Source organism: Gavia stellata, chromosome Z (assembly GCF_030936135.1).
Source record: "Gavia stellata isolate bGavSte3 chromosome Z, bGavSte3.hap2, whole genome shotgun sequence".
Lineage (NCBI taxonomy): Eukaryota > Metazoa > Chordata > Aves > Gaviiformes > Gaviidae > Gavia > Gavia stellata.
In genome coordinates, this window is record NC_082637.1 from 11,119,003 (window position 1) to 11,139,050 (window position 20,048).

Sequence of the window (20,048 nt, forward strand, 5' to 3'; positions counted from 1 at the left end):
TGAGCTCCTGCAACACAGCTTCAGGTTCTCATCCTCCTCCAGCTCTGTCATAGCATGCTGGCGAAAAGCAAACCTGCCCTGCTTTCTGAGCAGCGATGCTGTGGCCTCAGTCCTTGGCTATGCTTGTTGATTTGGGTGTGAGCTGTAGCTCTCCCTGGCTTGGGGACATCACCACCAGGAGGTTTTCTGGGGCCAAGCCAGCATGGTCCTGCCTGTGCTAGAGGGAAGGGGTCCTGCAGGCTGCAGGGTGTCAGCTGTTGGGTTGGGACAGCAGCCAGCAGTTGCACCCCACTTGCCCCTGTGCTTCTGCAGCAGCACAGTGCCCTTCACATCTCCAGCATGGTACCATTCGGGTAACCCCAGCACCAGCGAGCTCCGACCCACAGCCCACGCTGGTGTCTAGCCCCTTGCTTGCATGGGTGCTACAGAAAACAGACCTCTAGAGGAGCAAGTTTGGGCTACTAAGAGGTGCAGTCTTCATATTTCAAGCCAAACCCCTTTGTTCCTATGTCCCCAGGTGCCATTGAGGGGGTTGTTAAGGGTCCTGTGGCCAGACCCCCCGCAAAATCGCCATTACCAGCGACCAGGCTCCTGAGGCTTAGAAAGGCTTGAAGAGGCTTGAAAACACCATGCTGCCCTACGCCATGTCCACTGTGCCACGGGCATCCAGCTGATGGAGGAAGTCTGGACAACGAGCTCTGTCTGTCCTCCCTTTCCTCTTTGTTTTGCTCAGGAAGGCGCATGACTATGGCACAGTCTGGATTTTAACACAAGGGTGCTTTTTTCTGCCCTGGAAGTTCGCGTCTTAAGGGGTGTTGGGGAGTTCATAAAGCAGCCTGGCCACAGACTATCTTCAAGGCAAAAAGCAGGGTTGTGAGCAAAATCTGGGGGGGTCTGAAGGGCAACGCAGCCCTGTGGACAAAAATAAGAAATGTTGCAAGCGTTTGCCTGGAAATCAGAAACCGAACCTAGCGTGAGGCAGCAGGACCTTCCTAAAGCATTTGGGGCTATTTGCTTGGTGTATGGGAGTTGGGTTTTGGTTTTGTATTTTGTTTTGGGTTTTGTTCCACGCCATTAATATTCTGTTTTCGTGAGTGGAGACTGGGAATTGAAGTGCCAAAATTCAGTGTGACACCAAGAGCTCCTTCCCACAGTAATCGCAGCCTGGAGAGGTGGAGTGAGCACGATCTGCCCCCAAAGGCACCTAGCTTGGGTGATTTCTCCAGCTTCCAGGGAGGAGCACTGGGAAACACCTGGACCATGAACATCTCCCATCTCCCATTTCCCTCCCTTGTCTGATCTCCTCTGTCTGTCCCTGGCATGGCACTGTCAGCTCCACGCCACTGGGGGAAGCATCTATGGAAAAAAACAACCCAAGATGCCATTTGAATGAAGGCACCAGAAAAACACACCGTCTTTGGCACTTCTTTAATAGAAGCAAACATTCGATTGATTCCTGCAACCTCGCTCTGCAGGAAGCTGGAAAATGCTCAGCATGGAGGAAAGTTGAGTAAAAAGGGGATGAAAATGGCGTTTCCCATCACTGGTCCAAGCTTTCCTCCATCTCGGAGGCTGTCTGGGGTGTGGAGGAGTGGGGCTTGGGTACAGCGGCTCAGTTGAGTTCGTGCCCGGCTGGCACCAGTGTCCTTGAGGAATAGGCTTGGGGAAATGTTTCTCTGCAACCTCCGCTGTGGGGATTCAGGCCCCCTCCTGCCCTGCCGTGCTTTCTCCCGGCACCAATTTCGAAAATGTGAGATGCTTATTAGTATGCTGTGCTTTGCATTGGCTTTTATCACTGCTGGAGCAGATGGCTGGGCTTGGACTGCTGCCCTCCACTTGCAGAAAGGCCAGTTAACATGACAGTAGTTGCGAGGACAGGTACAGGCTGTGGGAAACATCCCCCTTCAAAGCTCTGAATGGGAAGAGGGGACAGGCAGCGACAGGCAGCTGCCTGCACAGCAGCATTGCCTTGCGATGGCAATGGAACTGAGGGCTGTTGGTGGGCAGGGTCACTGGGGAGGTTCCCAGTGGTGTGCACGTGCAATGCTCTCTGCAAGGTTTAAGATGAGAGGAACCCACCTTGCTGCTGGAGCAGAAATGCTCCAGCCTCTGCAGCTGCAGGGTGAGGACTGAGACTGGTCCACCCGGGGGTCTTGGGGCCCTCCGGGCATTTTCCCAGCTCCCTGCCCCAGCAGGAGCATGTCGGTGAGATATATACAAGCAAGAAATTACCTATCCTGGGAGCCAGTTCGCCAGCCAAGCAGGATCCCAAACAGCCTGAGACATTTCATGTGTTGCTTGCTCCTCCCTGAACCATCCCCGCTCCCCCTGGAGCCCCTGGGCTCTGCAGTACCCCCTTGGGAGGTGGCTCTGGTGTTAGCTGAGGTGATGCTCTTTCCAGCAGAGCCTCTTTTTTTATCCCCATGGGCACCAGGAGCAGCTTTGGTCACTGCCTTTCTCACTGAGTCATCTTATCACTGATGTCCAGGGATGAGGGAGCAACTCCAGGCATCAGCACACCTATGGTGGAGCCAAGAGCCCTGCAAGCATAGGACTACCTTGAGGGGCACGTCTTCAACCAAAGCAGCTGGGAGATTTTTTGAGGGCCTTCCTTCCACCTGTCCATCTATCCTAGACCAGGGGGGCAGGAGGGTCTGTACAGCTGCCCAGAGGTCTGGTGGTACTCCCCAGGCTGGCAGAGGCACAGTGATGGAGGGGCTCAGCCGTGGGAGGCTCCTTCCTCCGGGGCATCCTCTCGCTCGACATCTCCACTTCGTTACTGGAAAGGGAGGAAGTGGAGGGAGGAAAGTCATAGTCCGTGAGAGCCATGAGTGAATTAATTTCAGCTGGCCCCAGTCATCCCCATGGTGCTCGTGGTCCAGGGGGGCAGTGCTAATCGCCCTGTTGACAGTGGGGGTTTAAACTGGATTTAGGAAGGCTTTTCAAGCAGCAGGGACTCTGGCTCTGCAGGTAAGGCTTTCTGACAGCACGTATTAAGGAGATGATAAAGCCCCTCTTCTCTCTCCTCCTCTTAAGCAGCTAAGTGGAGTTTAGCACTGATGGGGCATTGTAAGGCCAAGAGGTTTCAGGGCTGTTAGCAAGTGTACAACATTAAGTGACTATTTTTTCCTCTTCTTTCCCTTGCCTTGCTGCCAGGGGTGATCTGAAGGGAGGAGACGGCACTCAGTGCTTTTGGGCGCCCAAGCACTGCTCCCAGGGAGGCCCCTTTGCCCACAGTGCTGCCCACGAGTGGTGCAATCCCTGCGGGAACCGGGGCTGGAGCATGTCCTGCCCACTGCGATGCCTCACTGCTCATCCCAGCAGCATGCGGTACCCTCCAGGAGGGATGGCATCTTGCTGGAGGCACCCCAGATCCCCAGGGCTGGGGAAAGCTGTAGCAGGATTTCTGTTAGCAAAGGGCTGGGCTGAACAATCGAGGATGGCTTTGGTAAGGGTGTTTCTTTTGGGGCTGGGGCCCAGGAGGTGTCTGCTGCAAATGGCTCCAGCGCAGGTGCACCGTAATGGCTACAGTCAGCATCTGCATTACAGACATAGCATCACACCTCGGGGACAGGCAGATCGTGATCTCTCCTGCAGGATAGGTGTGCTGCAGTGTCTACAGTCAGCATCTGCGGCAGAGGTGTACGGTACAGTCTACAGTCAGCATCTGCAGTACAGGTGTACTGTAAGGTCAACAATCAGCATCTGCAGTACAGGTGTCCTGTAGTGTCTGCAGTCAGTGTGCGCAGGACAGGCGTACCTTAGCGTCTACAGTTGGTGTCTGCAGTACAGGTGTATCATAGCACCTACAGTCAGTGTCTGCAGTAGAGGTTGTACCATAGTGTTTACAGTTGGTGCCTGCAGTACAGGCAGACCATAGCGTCTACAGTCATCTGCAGTACAGGCACACCATAGCGTCTACAGTTGGTGCCTGCAGTACAGGCACTGCAAAGCTTCTTTGGAAGGCGTGCGGGGAAGAAGCAGCGTAACGGAGCTTTTTTCTCCCCCGGTCACCACTTCAGAGCCAGGCCCTCTAACAGCACCTGGTGGGGAATTGCCCGATGGAAGACTTTGTCATGGAAATGCTAGGCTTTGAATCTACCACTTTTTTTTCTTTTTTGTGGGAGCCGCCTGCTTCCAGAACAGAGTCTTACTTACTTATTGTGGCTTGGAGGGGGCTGTGATGGGAGGAGGCTGGGCTGCAGCCTGCGTCCCTCATCAGCCAGGGACAGCCCTGTCCTGGAGCTGCTTGGCACCTGGGGCAGGTCATGGTGGCACGTGATGAATTACAGGAAAATTAGAAGGTCCCGGGTTTGTCCCAACATGCAACAGGGAGTCTCTTGGCTCTGGAATGTGTTCACAGGATGGCCAAGCAGCTCCCAGATGGCTGTTGCCAGTTGATACCCCATTACCAGTGAGCATCCCCATGGCTTTGGGTATCCTTCTATGGCGGGGCTGGAAAGGATCTATCTCTCTGCCTGCTCAGAAGAGGACACTGGGACTGTTCAGCAGACAGTGGCATCCTACTTTTTGCTTGGATACCAGATCGTCTTTGCTCTTGCTGCCCAGCTTGGGACTGCCCTCACTCCATCACACCACAGCAGTTAATGTCACATCACTGTGCCCCTTCAGTCCTGCTTGCAGGGGTAGCTTCTGGGCGAATCTTCATGTAGGTCTGGCCACAGCCCCCTTCCACGTAGCCTGATCCGGCTCAGGGAAAGCACAACTGGAAACACATTTGATTTAGACCGAGGGCTGCCAGAGCGGATCATACTCATGTCTACATTGAGTTGTCTTCTGCTAAGTGTGACCATGACTGATGTCCTCATTGCCCTTGGTGGAGAGGATAAGGCAGGGAAGGATCAACCAGTTGGTCTCTCCCAAAACAAGAAGCTGGGGACAGCGAGGAAGACTGCTGGAGGTACCTCCAGCTCCAGAGCTGCTGGGCCACTGCATCTCATGTGCCCGCTTGCCTCCCTCCACTCCTGCCCAGGCTCCTCTTTCCTCTCCACCACCAAGAAAAGATTCACTACAGGGGCAAAAGCAAATATTATCCAACCTCTTTTTCCACAGAAGATTGTTTCCCACTGCTGGGTTTGCTGTGTAATAAATGCAGTTCCTCATCGTCACCTTTCCAGTGGTCCCTGCCAGAGCGGGGACACAGCTCAGGGAGCCGCACGCCTGGTGAGCTGCTGCTCACTGGCCCGTGTGCCTGTGTGCCAGGGTGCTGGCTTTTGCTAGAGAAACTGTTAAATGGGCAAATACAGCAAATGGAAATTTGCATTAGAAGCATCTGCAGAAATTGGGAAGGTTTTGTTATGTGCTTGGAAAAAAAAATTCAACATGGCTTTGGGCAAAACAGGCAAACAAAGCAAATACTGCATGTGAAATTGCAATTCAAGTGAGAAAAAGTTGGTTTTCTGGCTAGATTTTTCGCACTAAAATAGCTCCGGCTGCTGCCTGGAGGCAGGGCTCATCTCCGAAAAGAAATGAGGTTTTGCAGGGTGAAAGCAGCTGAGCGGTGAGGTCTCTGTGCCAGCACTGGGAGCCTCTGCCTGTGTCCTGGCCATGCCACAGAGTCCCCAGTGACCTGAGCTGGGTCCCTCCTCTCACTCTCTTTTTCCACCTGTAGCCAAACAGCATCACCCTCGAGACTGTCAGTGCTTCGGGGCAGGAATTGTCCCTTGCCACGTAACTCTGGTGCCAGTCTCCACACGGGTCCAGCCTCCCGTGAGGCTGCCAGGCACATGGGCAGGAGCAGCAGCAATTACTTTAATGACTGATAAGACGAGGAGCAGCAGGGGAGAGTGAGTGGCTTTACTCCCCGGCAGGACCGAGATGTAGAGCGTGATGGTTGGTGATGATATTTGCACCGGCACGAGCCAAACCGAAGGCTCCGGCGAGCAGATCTCATACTTTTCAAAGAGCAAGCTGATTGACGGGGCTCCCATCCTGCATCCCTTCATTGCCACTGTCCCCAGAGATGGGATGGCTGCACTACCTGGGGGTACCTGGACTGCAATGCAGGGTGCTACAGCCCTGGTGCAATTCCTTACCTGCTTCAACTCTTGGTGCCACCCACCAACTTCCAGGGCTGTAGGGAGGGAACATTCAGTGGGAAGTGAATTTGGGAATGGTACGGAGGGTCAGCTCCTGGTTTGCAGGCAGCTCCCAAGGTGCTCGGAGCCCCATGTGCCAGCACTGCCCTGGGATATGGCATTGCCACCTACCTCGGGTCCCAGCCATCGCCTGCTCCCCAAGCTGTCGCTTGCACTGGCAGCTTACGCAGAGGCAGGGTGGCAGCAGGGGAGCCACTCTGTGAGCGCGGTGGGGGCACATGGAAGAGGCAGAGCAGAGAGCAGGCATGGGAAAAAGAGGAGCAGGAGAGAAGAAGCAGAGTGAATGATAACGATGTTTTAATTAGCACTTAGCGCTCCTCTTCCAGAGCTTTCAAAGTAAGGTCACCTTCATTATCTCTGTTTTACAGGCAGGGAAACTGAGGCACGGGGGAGGCAGTGAGAGCAATTTGCTCAAGGTGACCCGGGAGGGCTGGGGCTGGGCTGGGAGCGGGGTCTGGGGCTGGCGTGTCTGTGCTCTGCTGCCACAGCTGCGCCGGGGCCGGGTCTCACTGCCAGCCCTCACTGCCCAAACCCAGAGCTGCAAATTCAGCAGCGAGGCCATGGGTCTCTTCTCTGCCTGTCTCCCAGCTCCCCATTTTCAGGGCCCCCGTCCTTCCAGCATCCCTGCCCCTGAGAGGCATTTGAGATCAGGCTGCACCCCAAAATCTGACATCCCTCGCAGCCATGCTTGCCTTCCCCTCCAGCATTGCAAAGGCTCCTGTCCTGCTGCGAACCCGAGGCCATCTGGGCTCCTGCAATGGCCGTGTTGGGTAATGGAATATGTTTTGCTGTTTTTTTTTTCTCTGGCCGGTACAGCTCCCCCTTTATTTAGGTTTAAATGGATGCCATCTGGCTAACGAGCCCATACTCATGTTCTAGATTAAAAGGCAGTCCTCCACGCGTTACCGATACAGTGCTGGAGATTAGAGAGGTTTAAACGGTTTTGAAGCTGTAATTTGCTTTTCACGCATGGTGCTGTTTACCTCCTGGTGGGTGGGCCAGCATCCCCATCGCCGTCCCCAGCAGCTCCCTCCTGGCTCTGGTCTCCTCCACCAGCCCCAGCTGCAAGAGGAGGAGAGCTTTGGCATCCCCGAACCTGGCAGGACTGTGCAGGGCATCCTTGCGGTTGTTGCTGCCGTTCGTCCATTCCCAGGGAGTCTCGTTGGTGCAAGGAGGATGTTCCCTGCTTGTCCCTGAAGCCCAGCTTGTCTCCACCCGCCTGCCTTCTTAGCCATCCCCCCATCCGCACCTCCCTGCACCCCAGCATCCCCTGGGACATGGCACCGCTGGGACAGAGCAGCCTCTGCCCCTCTCCCAGCCCAGAGAGATGAGGCCAAACCATGGCCCATCGGGGCGTTGCTGGCAGGTGGCTGAGGCATCATGCTACACCCATCACTCACTGCGAAGACACTGGTGAGGGTTATGCTGTCCCTGGCATGCCCAAAAATGCTGCCGCTTGCATTGGGCTAGTGGACAGCATGGTGCTCAGTGCTGGTGCTAGAAGGGGCCACACCAGAGCAGCAGCAGCAGCTGCCTGTGCTGGGATCTGCATCTTTCACATCCTAAGCACCAGATACTGCTGTGAAGTGACTGGGTGTGCTCCCATCTCATCAAAAACACTCTGCAACGCATTTGCAGGCAGCGTCTGCTCCTACTGTGATGCTGCAGCTGCCAAGGAGACCCCAGCACTAGGTTTTGACTTTCTTAAGGGGAAGGTTGAAAATGAGACGAGGAACATGCAGCATTTGTGTAAAGCATATCTTCGCCTTCGGGCACCTGGTTATGCTGGCAGCTCCCATGGAAAGTGCCACAGGCCATTGAACGATGAAGCGTGTGCCAGCAAAATGCCTTGTTTTGCAGCAAGTTCCCCCATGGCTGAGATGAAGTCTCGCTTCGTGGCCATCTCCTTGCGGTCCCGTCACTCCCTTTAGCTGCCCAGGAGGGACCGGCTCTCGGCACGCCGCGTGCGAGGTCTCCTGGGGGGGCAAACCCTGACTGCTCCTGCCTGTGTTTGCTTCCACAGATGGCTAACCCTGTCCCGTCAGCCTGCTGCGTGGTGCTCGCCGCGGTGGTGGTGGTGTACGCCCAGAGACACAGCCAGCAGGGTGAGTGAGTCTCTTCAGACCTCTCCCACCTGGGGGGTCCCAAAAAACGTCAGTGCCACTCCTCCATCCTCTCTCCTGGGGCAAGCTGAGTGCGCTCGCCAGGCTTGCCTGATAGGATGTTTCTGGATGTTACCACTTTTCTCCTCTCCATGATGCATGCGTCCCCTCCTGCCTGCCACTGTGGCGTTCGGGCATCGTGCGTCCCCCCAGAACCCGCTGGTCCCCCTCGCCCTGCCCACACCCCTGCGTGTCCCAGGGTTCCCCTACAGCCCGGGCACTGCTTCCCAGCCCTTCACCCTGCCTTTTCTGCACGATGCCCTGCGCAACCCACCCGTGAAGGGATGAGCAGGTGGGAAGAAATGGCAGCCTGGCAGCCCCAAGACCCAACACCCTACCCCATGACCATGGTGGGTCCCTCATCCTGCTCTCACCCCCTTGGCGTGACTTTGCCCCCATTGCCCCCACCCATCTGTGCCCACCACTAGCTCCTGCCTCTCCAGGTTAGCAGAGGATTTGGGGCTTACCTTAGCAATGGCTTTAGAGAGAGGCAATTTCATAGACACCAGTGATCCTGGCTCCAGGCAGGAGCAGGAAGGTTATGGGGCAGTGGGTTGGGTCCCGCTGTGGGGTCACCTGTGGTAGCCCTGCAAAAATGGGACAAAATGGGGCACCTCCAAAACTCAGTGGATCGCTGGCAGTCACCCTGCCTGCTGTTTGTTGCTGTCAGTGGATTATAGAGGAGAATTTTGATAATGAGCTCCAGTAAGGACATCTGTGCATCCGTGGGCTCTGTGGGATTGAGGAACCCAGCCAGAGCACCCCATTGAGCTGCCCTAAATCTAGCTGGGTGTGTTTACATTGCTAGAAGCTGCCAGCTTGGACACAATGCAGCTGGGGTTTGGCAGGATGTCCCCATCGCATGAGGACAGCCCCTCTCCGGACACAAGGGAGCTTGCTGGGTGGTGTTGCAGGAGCATTCCCAGCACCTTCCCAGGGCGCCTGCTCGAAGCATTTGGGTGCTGAGCTGTGCTGCTTCTGGTGGGGTGATGCCTTCTGCAGAGAAGCAGTGGTGCTTGGTCCTGCTGTGCTTGCAGGACTGCTGCCTTGGAAGCCTTGAAGGACCCAGTGTCAAGGCTGCCAGAGCATCCCTTGGATGCACTGTGCTGCTTCCCTCCGTACTGTGGGGACAGGAGCCCAGACCTGTTGCACAGGGAGATGCACAAAACACAGAAGTGCCAGCTACTTCAGGGTTACGCACACTTGAAATGTGTTTTCTAGACAGAGAATCAAACACTGCTCCCCACCAGCGCTGGCCAGGGCCACATGTTTCGCTGGTGGCAGCAGCGTGCTGCTGCAGAGAGCATGGCCCCGGGGGCAGGCCCCTGGCCAGGCGAGCTGCAACGACTGTCACCTTCTGCTCCATGATCCGGCAGGATTCAGGGATTTGGCAGCATCGCTTCCCCATCCCTGTGTCCCCCCTCCTTCCCTTGCCCAGCTGCGTTGGGGAGGGAGATGTCTGGGGCACCAGCTTGAAACAGGAGCTGCTGAGACCTGAGTGCTTCAACAGGCACCTGGAGGGGGTGCATGGAGTGAGGCAGAGCTCTCTCCATCTGCAGGAGCCAGAGAGGCTGCTCTGCACTGGAGGGAGGGGGGAAAATTGGGTATAAGAGCAGGAGGAAAGCTAGTACGGCAGTGCCAGGACTGTCCTCAGTCTGTTCCCCAGCGGCACCATATGTCCCTCCTGGGCACCTCTCTGAAACACCGAGGTGATGCTCTGAGCACAGGCTTTGGTGCAGCAGGTCTCCTGCCCATCCCACCGTGCCCAGTTTGGAGAGGCTGCACACATGCAGGTGAAGTCAGGCAGCATCTGCCCTGCGTTGCAGACCCAAGGGGTGTGCTCCATCCCCCCCACCCAGAGCGCACCCCCTGCCCTGCTGCAGCCTCCCCTCGCCAGCCAGCCCTGGGGCTCATCCCCTGCTAGCCAGGCACTCTGGCTGGGAAAGCACAGTGGGAATGGAGTGGGGGGATGGATTAATCCCACTGGTGGCAGGGACAGGGTGGAGTGGGGGGAAGACGCTGGCATAGAGTCCATTTATCATGCACTTGAGTCATGCTCGACTTTAATAGCTCTTGAAGCACTTTAAGAGATGCATTAGCACTGAATACTTGAGTGAGGAGGATGTGACAAGCTGTTAAGTGAGCACGAGCGCGGCGCAGGGAGGCTGGCCACCCGCTCCTGGCTCTCACATGCACCCTGGTGATTACTGGAGCGTCCTGCAAAGTGCCACATGAATTAATAAAAGCAGATTGGACTCAGAGGAGGTGAGGCTGCTCATGCGTTAACACCTCTGCTGCTCATCTTTGGTCCTTCTCCTTGGAGCTGGCAGAGCAAAGGGTGCATTTGTCTGGGACGTGGGAGCCCAGGATGCTCCCCAAGGTTGGGGGCAGGGGGATGGGGGTCCCAGAGGTCAGCAGATTTGGGTACCCTCCCTCCCTCTGGTCGCAGAGCTCCCTTGCTTCGCGTCCGTGGCAGGTTGCTAAAATTACACCTGCACCAGCCAGCTGGGCACCGCCGCTTCCAGCTACCCATGGGGATGGGCTCTGTGCAGTGGGAGACCGAAGCCATTGCTCAGGGCAGCCCCAGGGGGATGCTCGGAGGGTGTCACTAATGTGCTGGCTTGGGCAGGGGGTTTTGAGTGTCCTGCTGCAGGTATGGGGCAGCAAAAGAGGGTGTTAGCAAGGGGTTCTTCCACAGCACGGTCCCTTCTGTCACCCTGACCAGGGGGCATGGGGATGGAGCAGAGTGCCTGGCTGCAGGCGGGGGATGCCACTCCCCAGGAGAAACATCCCTGATTTCCTGGGTTGTGTCTTCACCTGCAGAATAGCTCAAGCCATCAAACGGGGATTGCTCCCAGCCCACCTCCACCACAGGGTCTTCGGCTCTGGCATTGATGCCATTTTGGGGCAGCCGGGTTGGACTGTGGGTGCTGCTGCAGCCACCAGCGCTGCCGCCAGCCGGGAATCGCACAGTGTGCTCACGGCTAATCCTATTGCTGCTAAACCGATCGCCCCGCGCTGCTCAGCCCCTCGCGCTGGGTGCCTCTGGCAGGCTCCGGCGGTGTGCTCAGCATGGGGGGGATCGCTGCCGCTCGCTGCTGCTGTATTGAACGCACGCCCTTCCCCAGCCCGGCCGGGCAGCCGGCGCAGAATCGTTTTGAACAGCCACCTCAATACTCCTGAATTTAGCAGAGGAAAAGGCGATGCACTGGGTAAAATTGGAAGCAGGGAAAAAAGAGATGAGGCTTGCAGGGATTAGCTGCCAGAATAGGTTGGTGTGGGGTGGTGTGTGGCGCTCGTGCTGGACTCGCTGAGCAAGTGGTACAGGGCTGTCCCCCCACTGCATGGGTAAGCACTAAAAGTAAACCAGCTTCAGAGGGGGCTGATGGATGGGGGCAGCCTGCCTCCAGAGCCTTGCCCCAGATAGCCACGGGGCTGTCCATGTCTGCAGAGCTCCCAGCCAGCACAGAGGTATGGACAGGAGCTCCAAAAAGAAATGGGAGGGGAGAGAGGAGGCAGAACTGGCTGAAGACCATACAGGAGAACCCGGTGCCCTCCCTGATATTGTGGGTAGCTCAGTTTTCCTTCCTGTGTTTCCTTCTCCAGGCAGTGGTTGCTGCCGCTTTATTTCAGAGTAGAGGAAGGTGATGGGGAAGGCTCAGGAGGGCACAGACACAATGCTGCCTGCTGCGACTCTTGCACCTTTGGTTGGCCAGGGGCTCTGTCGTGTGAGAGCAGCACTGGCAGAGGTCTCTGCCATGCAGAGCCCCTCTCCCTAGCGGGGCTTGGGCACCCTCAAAGGAAAGGGAGAGGCCACAGCATGAGCCTTAGGGCTTTGCCAAAGCTCCTTGCATGGGAGGTGTGTACATGGTGGAGATGCCTAACCACGTGTCAGGCCATAAAGGGTATGAGCATGGGTGATTTCAGCTCCTTCTATTCATCGCCATGACTGCCTGTGGCTGTACTTAGCTGTTCCCAGTAGACCCAAGGGCTACAGCATTCCTGGGAAGAGGGAGCTCTGCTTCACCAGGCTCCTGCCACAACCAAAACATCTTCCCCATCCGTCAGCGCTGCCAGAGTTATGTCCACATCTGTCCCAGATTGAGATTTCTCTGCTTTTAAAAGAGGAGTAATTCTGCTTTATTGATCCTCACCTTGCTGAATTAACTCCTGTTTAAACAATAATTATGTTTTCACCCAGGAGCGGAGACAAAGAGATAAACGTCTCTGGAAATGAATGCGTTTCAGATGCCACATGCCGGGGTTAATTTATTGATGGGCGCAGAAGCTGCTATCTCCTCTCTTTGTCACCAGCAACAAGCAATTAGCCCCCATCATTCCTCAACCGAGGAAAAGAAAGAGAGATTTTGTTTCATTACTTTCCCTTCTCCCTTGGTCTCTTAAGCCCTGGTGCTAATCTTTTGCAATCGGTTCTGCTGCAAAGCCTCCCGAGAGCTCCAGTTTGCATGCGCCTCGTTAGAAATGCTGCCCACATTTCAACTAAGACAAAGCCTGGGACAGTAAACAGCCTTCAAAATGCACAGCAAAGCCATGCAAATTGGCTTTTCAAAGAGAAACCAACTGTAGATATGTACCTTTCTCCCCTCCCCACATTGTCCAACCTTCTCCATGTGGCATTTGTTGGCTGACAGGGATGCAACCAGCTTTTTCTGGATTCTGCTTTCTCCCACATCAGTCAGCCCATGCAACTCCCCACGGCATCTGCCTGACACCCTTAAACTAGTTGCTTTGCTTTTGGGGGTGTTCTCTGGGGTTTCTGTGTAGGAGGTGGTTTGCAGATTCATGCAGGAACGTGTGGTTTGTTTGTAGACATATGAGTAGGTTTTGGTTGTTGTGTAAATGCTGTTCAGTTAGGGTGCCTGGATTCAAGTGGTGTGATGGGTTACCTGGGTCTTGAGGCTTGCTCTTGTACCTATGGGTGCACAGGGAAGATGTGCATCCAACCTAAGACAGCACTGCAGGAGTAGTCTCTCCAAATATATATACAGAAGGTACAGAAGGTCCTGTCCTCTCCTCTCTCCTCTCCTCTTCTCTCCTCACCATGCTATTGGAGTGCCTTTCACTCATGCATTAAGCGACACGACTAACATCTGTCATGTGTTGTTTGTTTTTCCTCCCGCTCCCCAGGGCGAGATGTGTGTGCAACAGAGTGTTTTGGAATTCTTGTAATTGGCACTCGCTTTTTACACTGGGGAGAGCAAGGTCACAGGGACCGTGTGTGTGTGTGTGTGTGTATTGAGTGGCTGGCCAGGAAGCTGGAGACAGTGCATGCTTCCCACAGGGGCTCATTCCCCTCTCAGACTGGGGCCAGCGCAGGAGAAAGCTCTGTCTTCTCATTACATAGCACCTTCCCACCTCCCCTGACACCTCCTTGCGTCTCAGGCCAAGTTTTGCTCTCATCACAGCACACTGGCACTTCATCTCCGGGTGGCTCCTGCCAAGGCGTTATCGGCGTTGTCCTCCTCAAGATGCAGCCCTGCTTTCTGCGAGTCTGACCTACATTCCTCCACTGGAGATGAATGGACTTGTGTTTGGCTGCATAAAACACATGCTCTTGCCGAGAGAAGGCTACTATATTAACTGCTCCAGAGCTGTGTGTGCAATGGACTCGTCCTTTCCGTTCTATACATCAGCCTTTGTGTCACTGGCAAACTTTGCCAGCAACAGTTTTATGTTGCCTTCAAGATAATTGATGAGACCAGTGATTAGCAATGGGCCAAGAACAGATCCCTGCGGGGCCATACTGGGAACACCCTCCTGCAATGATGATTCCCCATTAACAATTAATTCCCCATTAGCAATTACATTTTTTAATCCTTCCTGTTATAACTCTGGATGCTCTCATTATCCAGCTGGCTGACATACCAGACTTGCTCCAAACTGCAGCCCCGTTCAGTGTGTGAGCTGGTTTCAGAGCGTTTCCAGGACCTCTCTCGGGTTAGGAAGCAAGGTTTGGCGTAGCCTTTACCTGCCCCTGCATCCCTCACTCTTTGCAAGCCGTCTTGAAGCCAAAAATGCTCTTCAGATTTGCTTCATGGAGAGCTTGGAGAGCCAGAACCAAGGCACAGTGCTGAATCAATAAAAGGGCATGTCTTGGCATTGGAAGGATGTTATCAGGGTTTGCTCAGCGTAGTCAAAGTCAGGGGGCTTAGCTCAGCCTGTCCTCAGGGTAAACGAGCTCATTTCACAGTGGTGTTCACATAATCTGCTGAAAGAGCCCAGCTGTATCTGGAAGACCTCAGTCCCATGGCATGTAGATAGATGCTCCTGCCTTGGAGCAAGAGGGGAAAAACACAAGCACTGGGGCAACAGGGGAAGGTATTACCAAAGGTGTGGACACCCCTGGATGCAGCACCTCTGGCAGAGCAGCACTGCCTGCACCTCTGGGCACCCCTGTGATCACCTCACTTCTGTAGGCAACTCGTGTACCCGACGAGTGAGTCAGCCTGACTCACCGAGGACACATTACCGCTCAAATGAAGGCTCCAGCGCCAGTGGCTTATGTGCAGCAATTAGGATTCGAGCTTCTCTGTGAGACAGAGCCTGCTTAAATGATTCTGAAGGCTGCCATTCAAGGGCAGGCGTCTGCTTTTTGCCTCCTTTGCCTTGCTCATTGCTTCCCGGGGCTAAGCTAGCCTAAGCTCACGGCCATCTGCTGGGGACCAGCATCATTCCAGTGGGGTTGCTGCATCTGCTGGTAGCCACTCGGCTAGCCCACCCCACACTGTCCAGAGGTACAACCTGGCTGTAGCTCAGGTTGCGTGAAACTCATATCCTTCTGATGCGTTTGTAAGGAAGGTCCTTTACCTCCATCCCGGGGCATTCATGACTGTGGTGGCTTCCCCATTACCTCCCCATCTTCCCTGCCAGCCCAGAGCTGCAGGGAAGCAGCAGACAGAAACTCACTCCACCTGCAATGACACCCCAGCTGCAATCCATTAAACCCTGCTGCATGCTGTTAGGGCATTTAAGAGCCCATCAAGGTCTGTGGTCCCTCTTGCTGCTCTGATCTTTCCGTGATACTTCCCTGCCCTACATGGTGAAGGTGAGTCCGATAAGAAGAACCCAAACAGGCACAAACTTCCACCCCTGCTTTTTCTTCCTACCCCTCTCTTTGTGCCAGCTTTCTTTTTTTTTCCAGCACAAGATGCATCTTCTGAAAGGTTCCCTGTCTGCAAAGTAAAAGAAAACAGTAAAAATAGCCCCAGGTCCTGGAACATCTTTTTCTCTTACTGGACATCCCTCTGAGCTCAAGTAGATTTCCTGCCCAGACACAGAGTGAATTATGGCCAAGCTCTCGGAGGCTGACCTTGTGGTCAGCCAGAGCACAGGCTTGCTAATAAATGTGGTCAGCCCCTACCGCAGACAGCCTATTTTTAGTGCCTGTGTTTCCTTGCCCACTGCCTCATCACCCTGTAGGTCCCAGAGCTGAACATCCCCCGGGGGTCTGGATGGCGGTGCAGGATAGCCCCACGGGGAACACTTCCTCGGCTCGCTTCTCCTGCCTGAGCTCTGGGGAATCGAGAGGATTGATTTCCAGGCGGTGTCTGTTAATTTTGCACTGCAGAAAGTCATGGGTGCACAGGGCAGCATGGTCTGTCTTGCTGGGGTGCGCTGCAGGAGCACAGCTCAGCTCGTGGCCATCAGGGAGTGGAGAGCTCACGGCACTCACCTAGGGTCAGTCAGTGCTTGGAAAACATCCGCAGGTCAGCCCGAGATTGATGTCCCGTTGTGCAAAGTGCAGTTGAATGCTTGAGGAGATGCTCTTAAAGTGCAGGTAGGGGGGAGAGGAGGAGGACAGGAAGAAAAATAGAGGGACTGGCACTTAGGTGCGGGGGAGCATGGCTCCGTGGCTGCAGGGCTTTGAAGACCTGCTCTTGGCAGGTTAAAGTTTGGAGTCAAGCAAAGGGCATTGCAAAGCAGCTGCCTGCTTTTGCTATCCAAGTCTGTCTGGAGACACTTGAGGCACTTGCACTGAATTTACCCCTTTCTGGAGAATGGAAGAAGTTTCTTGAAATGGAGCTGATGGAGATGAGGTTCTGGGGCAAAGCGGGGATCTGTCCCCAGGCCCACATGAGCAGCCAAGAGCTTGGTAGGAAATCTAGTAGGACATATCTGGGATGATAACAAAAATATGAACCCTTCCGTCAGCTGCAAGTCTGGTGCATTGAAGCAGATCACAAAGCTGTAAAAGATTAAAAAAAAAAAAAAGTGACTGCAGAGTAAGAGTGTGGATCTGGCAGGCTTTGGACAAGTCAGTCTGTGATACCACAAAACTGGTGACAATAGTTCACATCTGTGGTGAGAAGGAAGAAACTGCCGGGAGGATCACAGTCCGCCAGGATTCATTAGTTCTTCCAGTGGCAAGGAAAACCATGTCTCAGTAGTCTCTTAGACTTCATTAAACATATCGACAAGCAGTGAAGGAGGAGGAATGGGGTTTGTAGTCCACCCAGGCACCTAGAGGAGCTTTGGATAGGGAGCATTCAGCCCAGGATGAAGCCCTGGGAGTTACTGTTGGCAGGAGCAACATTGCCACAACCCGTGGAGAGGAGGCAGGACCTGCCAGTGTGGGTGTGCAGAGGGGACAGTGTGGGACAGAGAGCAGCACTCAGCTCCATGAGGCATCTGTGTAAGCCAGCTGTGTCCTTGCTGACAAATCCTTGCTGAAACCCACTGCTGGACAAGCCCAGATCATGGGGAGAGGCTGGAAGAAAAAGTCTGAGGAAAGGTCATCTTCTCAGGGTGGCATCATCCCGTTGTGTGAAGCAGGAGCATCACTTCCTCTGCTGACACTCGGTTGTAAATCGAGGCATTGCCATAGCAGCTGGGAACTCCCAAATGCTGGTGGAAGCCAAAATCTCATTTGCACAGATTTTCAGACCCAGGGAGCTGAAGCGTAGCCCAGCACGCGGGGAATAGCTGTGGGCTTTGCTCTTTGCGTGAGCTCTCACTGCTGAAGGGCCATGTCCCGTTCTAGCACTGAGCTCCTTTTGGTGAGGGAGGAAGCAATCCTCATCCACGGGTTACACCTGGGGTTTTTTTATGCCCTTGTTACATTTTCAAAGGCTTCCAGAAATGGAAGGTCTCATAAAACAGTGACAGTTGGAGTGGAAACCTTAAGTGCTTCAGGGGTTTGGCTTCAGTTAGCCTCCAAAAGCTTGGAAAGGTCTTGTGTTGGAAGCCACACACGGCCATCCCAGGGAGCCAGCCATCTCTCATTTCCAAAGCAGCTGGTCCCCACCAGCCCGTTCAGCAACATGGGTCCAGCTGAACTTGGACTGAAGGTGCCACTCATCTATCCCCTTTGAAGGGTTTCCAGTGTCTGAAGTCCTGGATTGCACACTGCTCTGGGACTGCAAAGCCAGTCTCTGGTCAGGCTGAAAGAGCAAAGTGCTGCAGCTCCGGGGGCAGCTCTGGGCACTGCTTGCAGAAGCCCAGAGCCCTTAGCAGAGGGTGCTACAAATCATTCCCGGAGCGTGTCAGCAGGGCTGTGTGTGACAGACCCCAGGACCAAAAGAGCACACAGGGCTGGGGCTGAGACTTTCAGGTCCCGCACATCCATCAGTAGTGTTGGACGTGGAGTGAGTCACTTGCTGCTGTTTTCAGGCCGCCTGTGATATGTCTGTGAGCAAGTAAAGACCTGGATCACGGGAGCACAGCCGCAGCAAGACCCTGAGCCCAAACATCATCATCTCTGCTTTCCAGGGAGAGGATTTTGCTAGGGTGGGAACAGAGCAAAGGAATGATGAAGCATACTCGGAAGAGCAGATGCTGGGACATGACATGCAGAAACCTTTATTATCAGAGTCTTTGGGGCTTTTAATTTCTTCGGGCAGACGCTGTGCTTGTGTGCAAAGCAAAATACCTAATACCCAGATTCCTAATCCGGGTGGGAGGTACTAGAGCATAAAAAATAAGCAGAAGACCAGTTTGCAAGATGTGAAGTCTGTCCTGTGGATGAAGAGAGCATCTTTCAGGATAAGCAGTTTGGGCAGCACTAAATGGAGTGGACCCATGCAGAGAAGCCAATATAATTGTGGCATATTAAAAGGAGAAGGCAAAGAAGAATCGAGGAGGGGCTGTGGCAGTCTCGTTACAGAGGGGAAAAGCGATGCATGTCACCTTGTAATGAGTGCTCCAGGAAGGCCAGTCGGGTAGAGAAGAGAAGTGAAACCGCACAGCAATCAACAGTGATGGAGGCAGGAAGGGTTACAGCAGTATTAGTCCAGCATATGGACCATTGATCTCTTGGTGTAGGATTTGCAGGGAAAGACTGTTATTTAGGCTCACCTGCCACCAGAAACTAATTGAAGCTGAGGAGTCTGGCGCCTTATTGTACAGCTTTCCTTTGCTTAGAGCTATACTGGAGAGGCTGGTGTTGGGGAAGGGGCTTTGTGTATGTGACTCACAACATGGGGATGAAACAGCCTTTGTCTCTGCTCAGGAGACAAGGGGAAGGGGCTAAAATCTTTTCCTTGCACAGTTGCAGACATCTGTGTGCAGGGTGACTCCCTGTCCCACAGTCCTGGGCAAGACATATCCACCTCCTGGTGCAAAATTCCCCTTGATGGGGCAGAGCCTCACCGTAGGGTGCACACAGCTGGCAGAGCCATGCACTGCCCTTCATCCCAGGTTCCACACACTTGACCTTCCTAGCTTTTTTAGCTTGCAAAGCCTGAAGCATTTACCCCAGTGCAGATCCCTGGTAGCTGACTTAAGCCATCCGGCAGTAGCCAGGCTCTTCTGGAGTGTTGCAAAGCAGCCAGAGGTCTGCAGAGCCTATGCTGGAAAATATTGGCCTGCAAGACTGGAAGCCTGGAGGACTTCAGCCAGCCAAGAGCTGTGTGCTTTGTAGGCAGAAGAGAGCCGGCACCATCACACTGAGGAGCTGACTGGGATACGTAAGCTAAAGCAGAGCTGCAGTGTGTAGTGTGTCTTGCTTGATTCCTGCTGAATTTGCGAAGGTGTAATGAGGTGTGCATGTATGTGCATGTATTTCTGATGTCCAGGCATTGGGTGCGCTGCTGGGTAACAGAGCTCTGCTGGCAGAGAGCTGGTGGGGAGTGGATGTTTTGCTATGCTGAAGTGTGTTTCTGCTCTCTGGAGGGAAGGTCCCCTCTGTACTCTGCTGGTCTGTGCTGCTTGCAGAGGGCCACACCTGCTGCCTCCAGGATCCAAACTGAAATAAAGCTGAGGAAGTTGCTGAGCATCCCTCACGGAGGCAGCAGAGCTGTGGAGGGGGATCAGGGTCCTATCCTGTTGTGAGCAGCAGGAAGGCAGCCCCACGACAGCAGCACCTGGTGCAGACCTGCATCATGCAGAGCGTGTGCACAGGGGTCTGCTGCTGGGGGCCAGTTCTAGTAGCCCCACGTCCATGCATCCATCCAAGCGCAGGAGAGAATCCGTACAACCAGGCAGGAGAGCTCTGCTCACCATCCACATTGTTTATGAGCAAACGTGCTCCCAGGGGGACGGTAAGGCAAGCCCGGAGTGCTCGCTCCCAAGAGGAGTCTCCAGCCGTAGCCATGAACTTGAGGATGAGTCACAGAGAGCCTCTGACTCCAGCCAAGCCGCAAGCCCTGGCAGGTCAGACTCTGCTGCGTCTGCGGATTGCCTGCACTGTGGTGTGGTTGCTCCAGCTGAGAGCATGCTGTGCAAAAGAGAAACTGAGGCACACAGGAATGAGAGTGTATGAAATCCAGAAGCTAGTGTCTGTCTGTCTACCTCTCTCCCTGCGACTTCC

At 54.5% G+C, this 20,048-nt stretch overlaps 1 protein-coding gene across 2 annotated transcripts in view; it reads left to right on the forward strand.

Moving 5' to 3' along the window:
* The window catches only part of CNTFR (ciliary neurotrophic factor receptor), a 210,336-nt gene that overhangs the window by 114,686 nt on the left and 75,602 nt on the right, over nt 1-20,048 (forward strand). For both annotated transcript variants that reach the window (XM_059834223.1, XM_059834224.1), the window contains one exon: nt 8,143-8,224. In XM_059834223.1, coding sequence (XP_059690206.1) covers nt 8,143-8,224 — 82 coding nt within the window. The remainder of the gene's footprint in view (nt 1-8,142; nt 8,225-20,048) is intronic.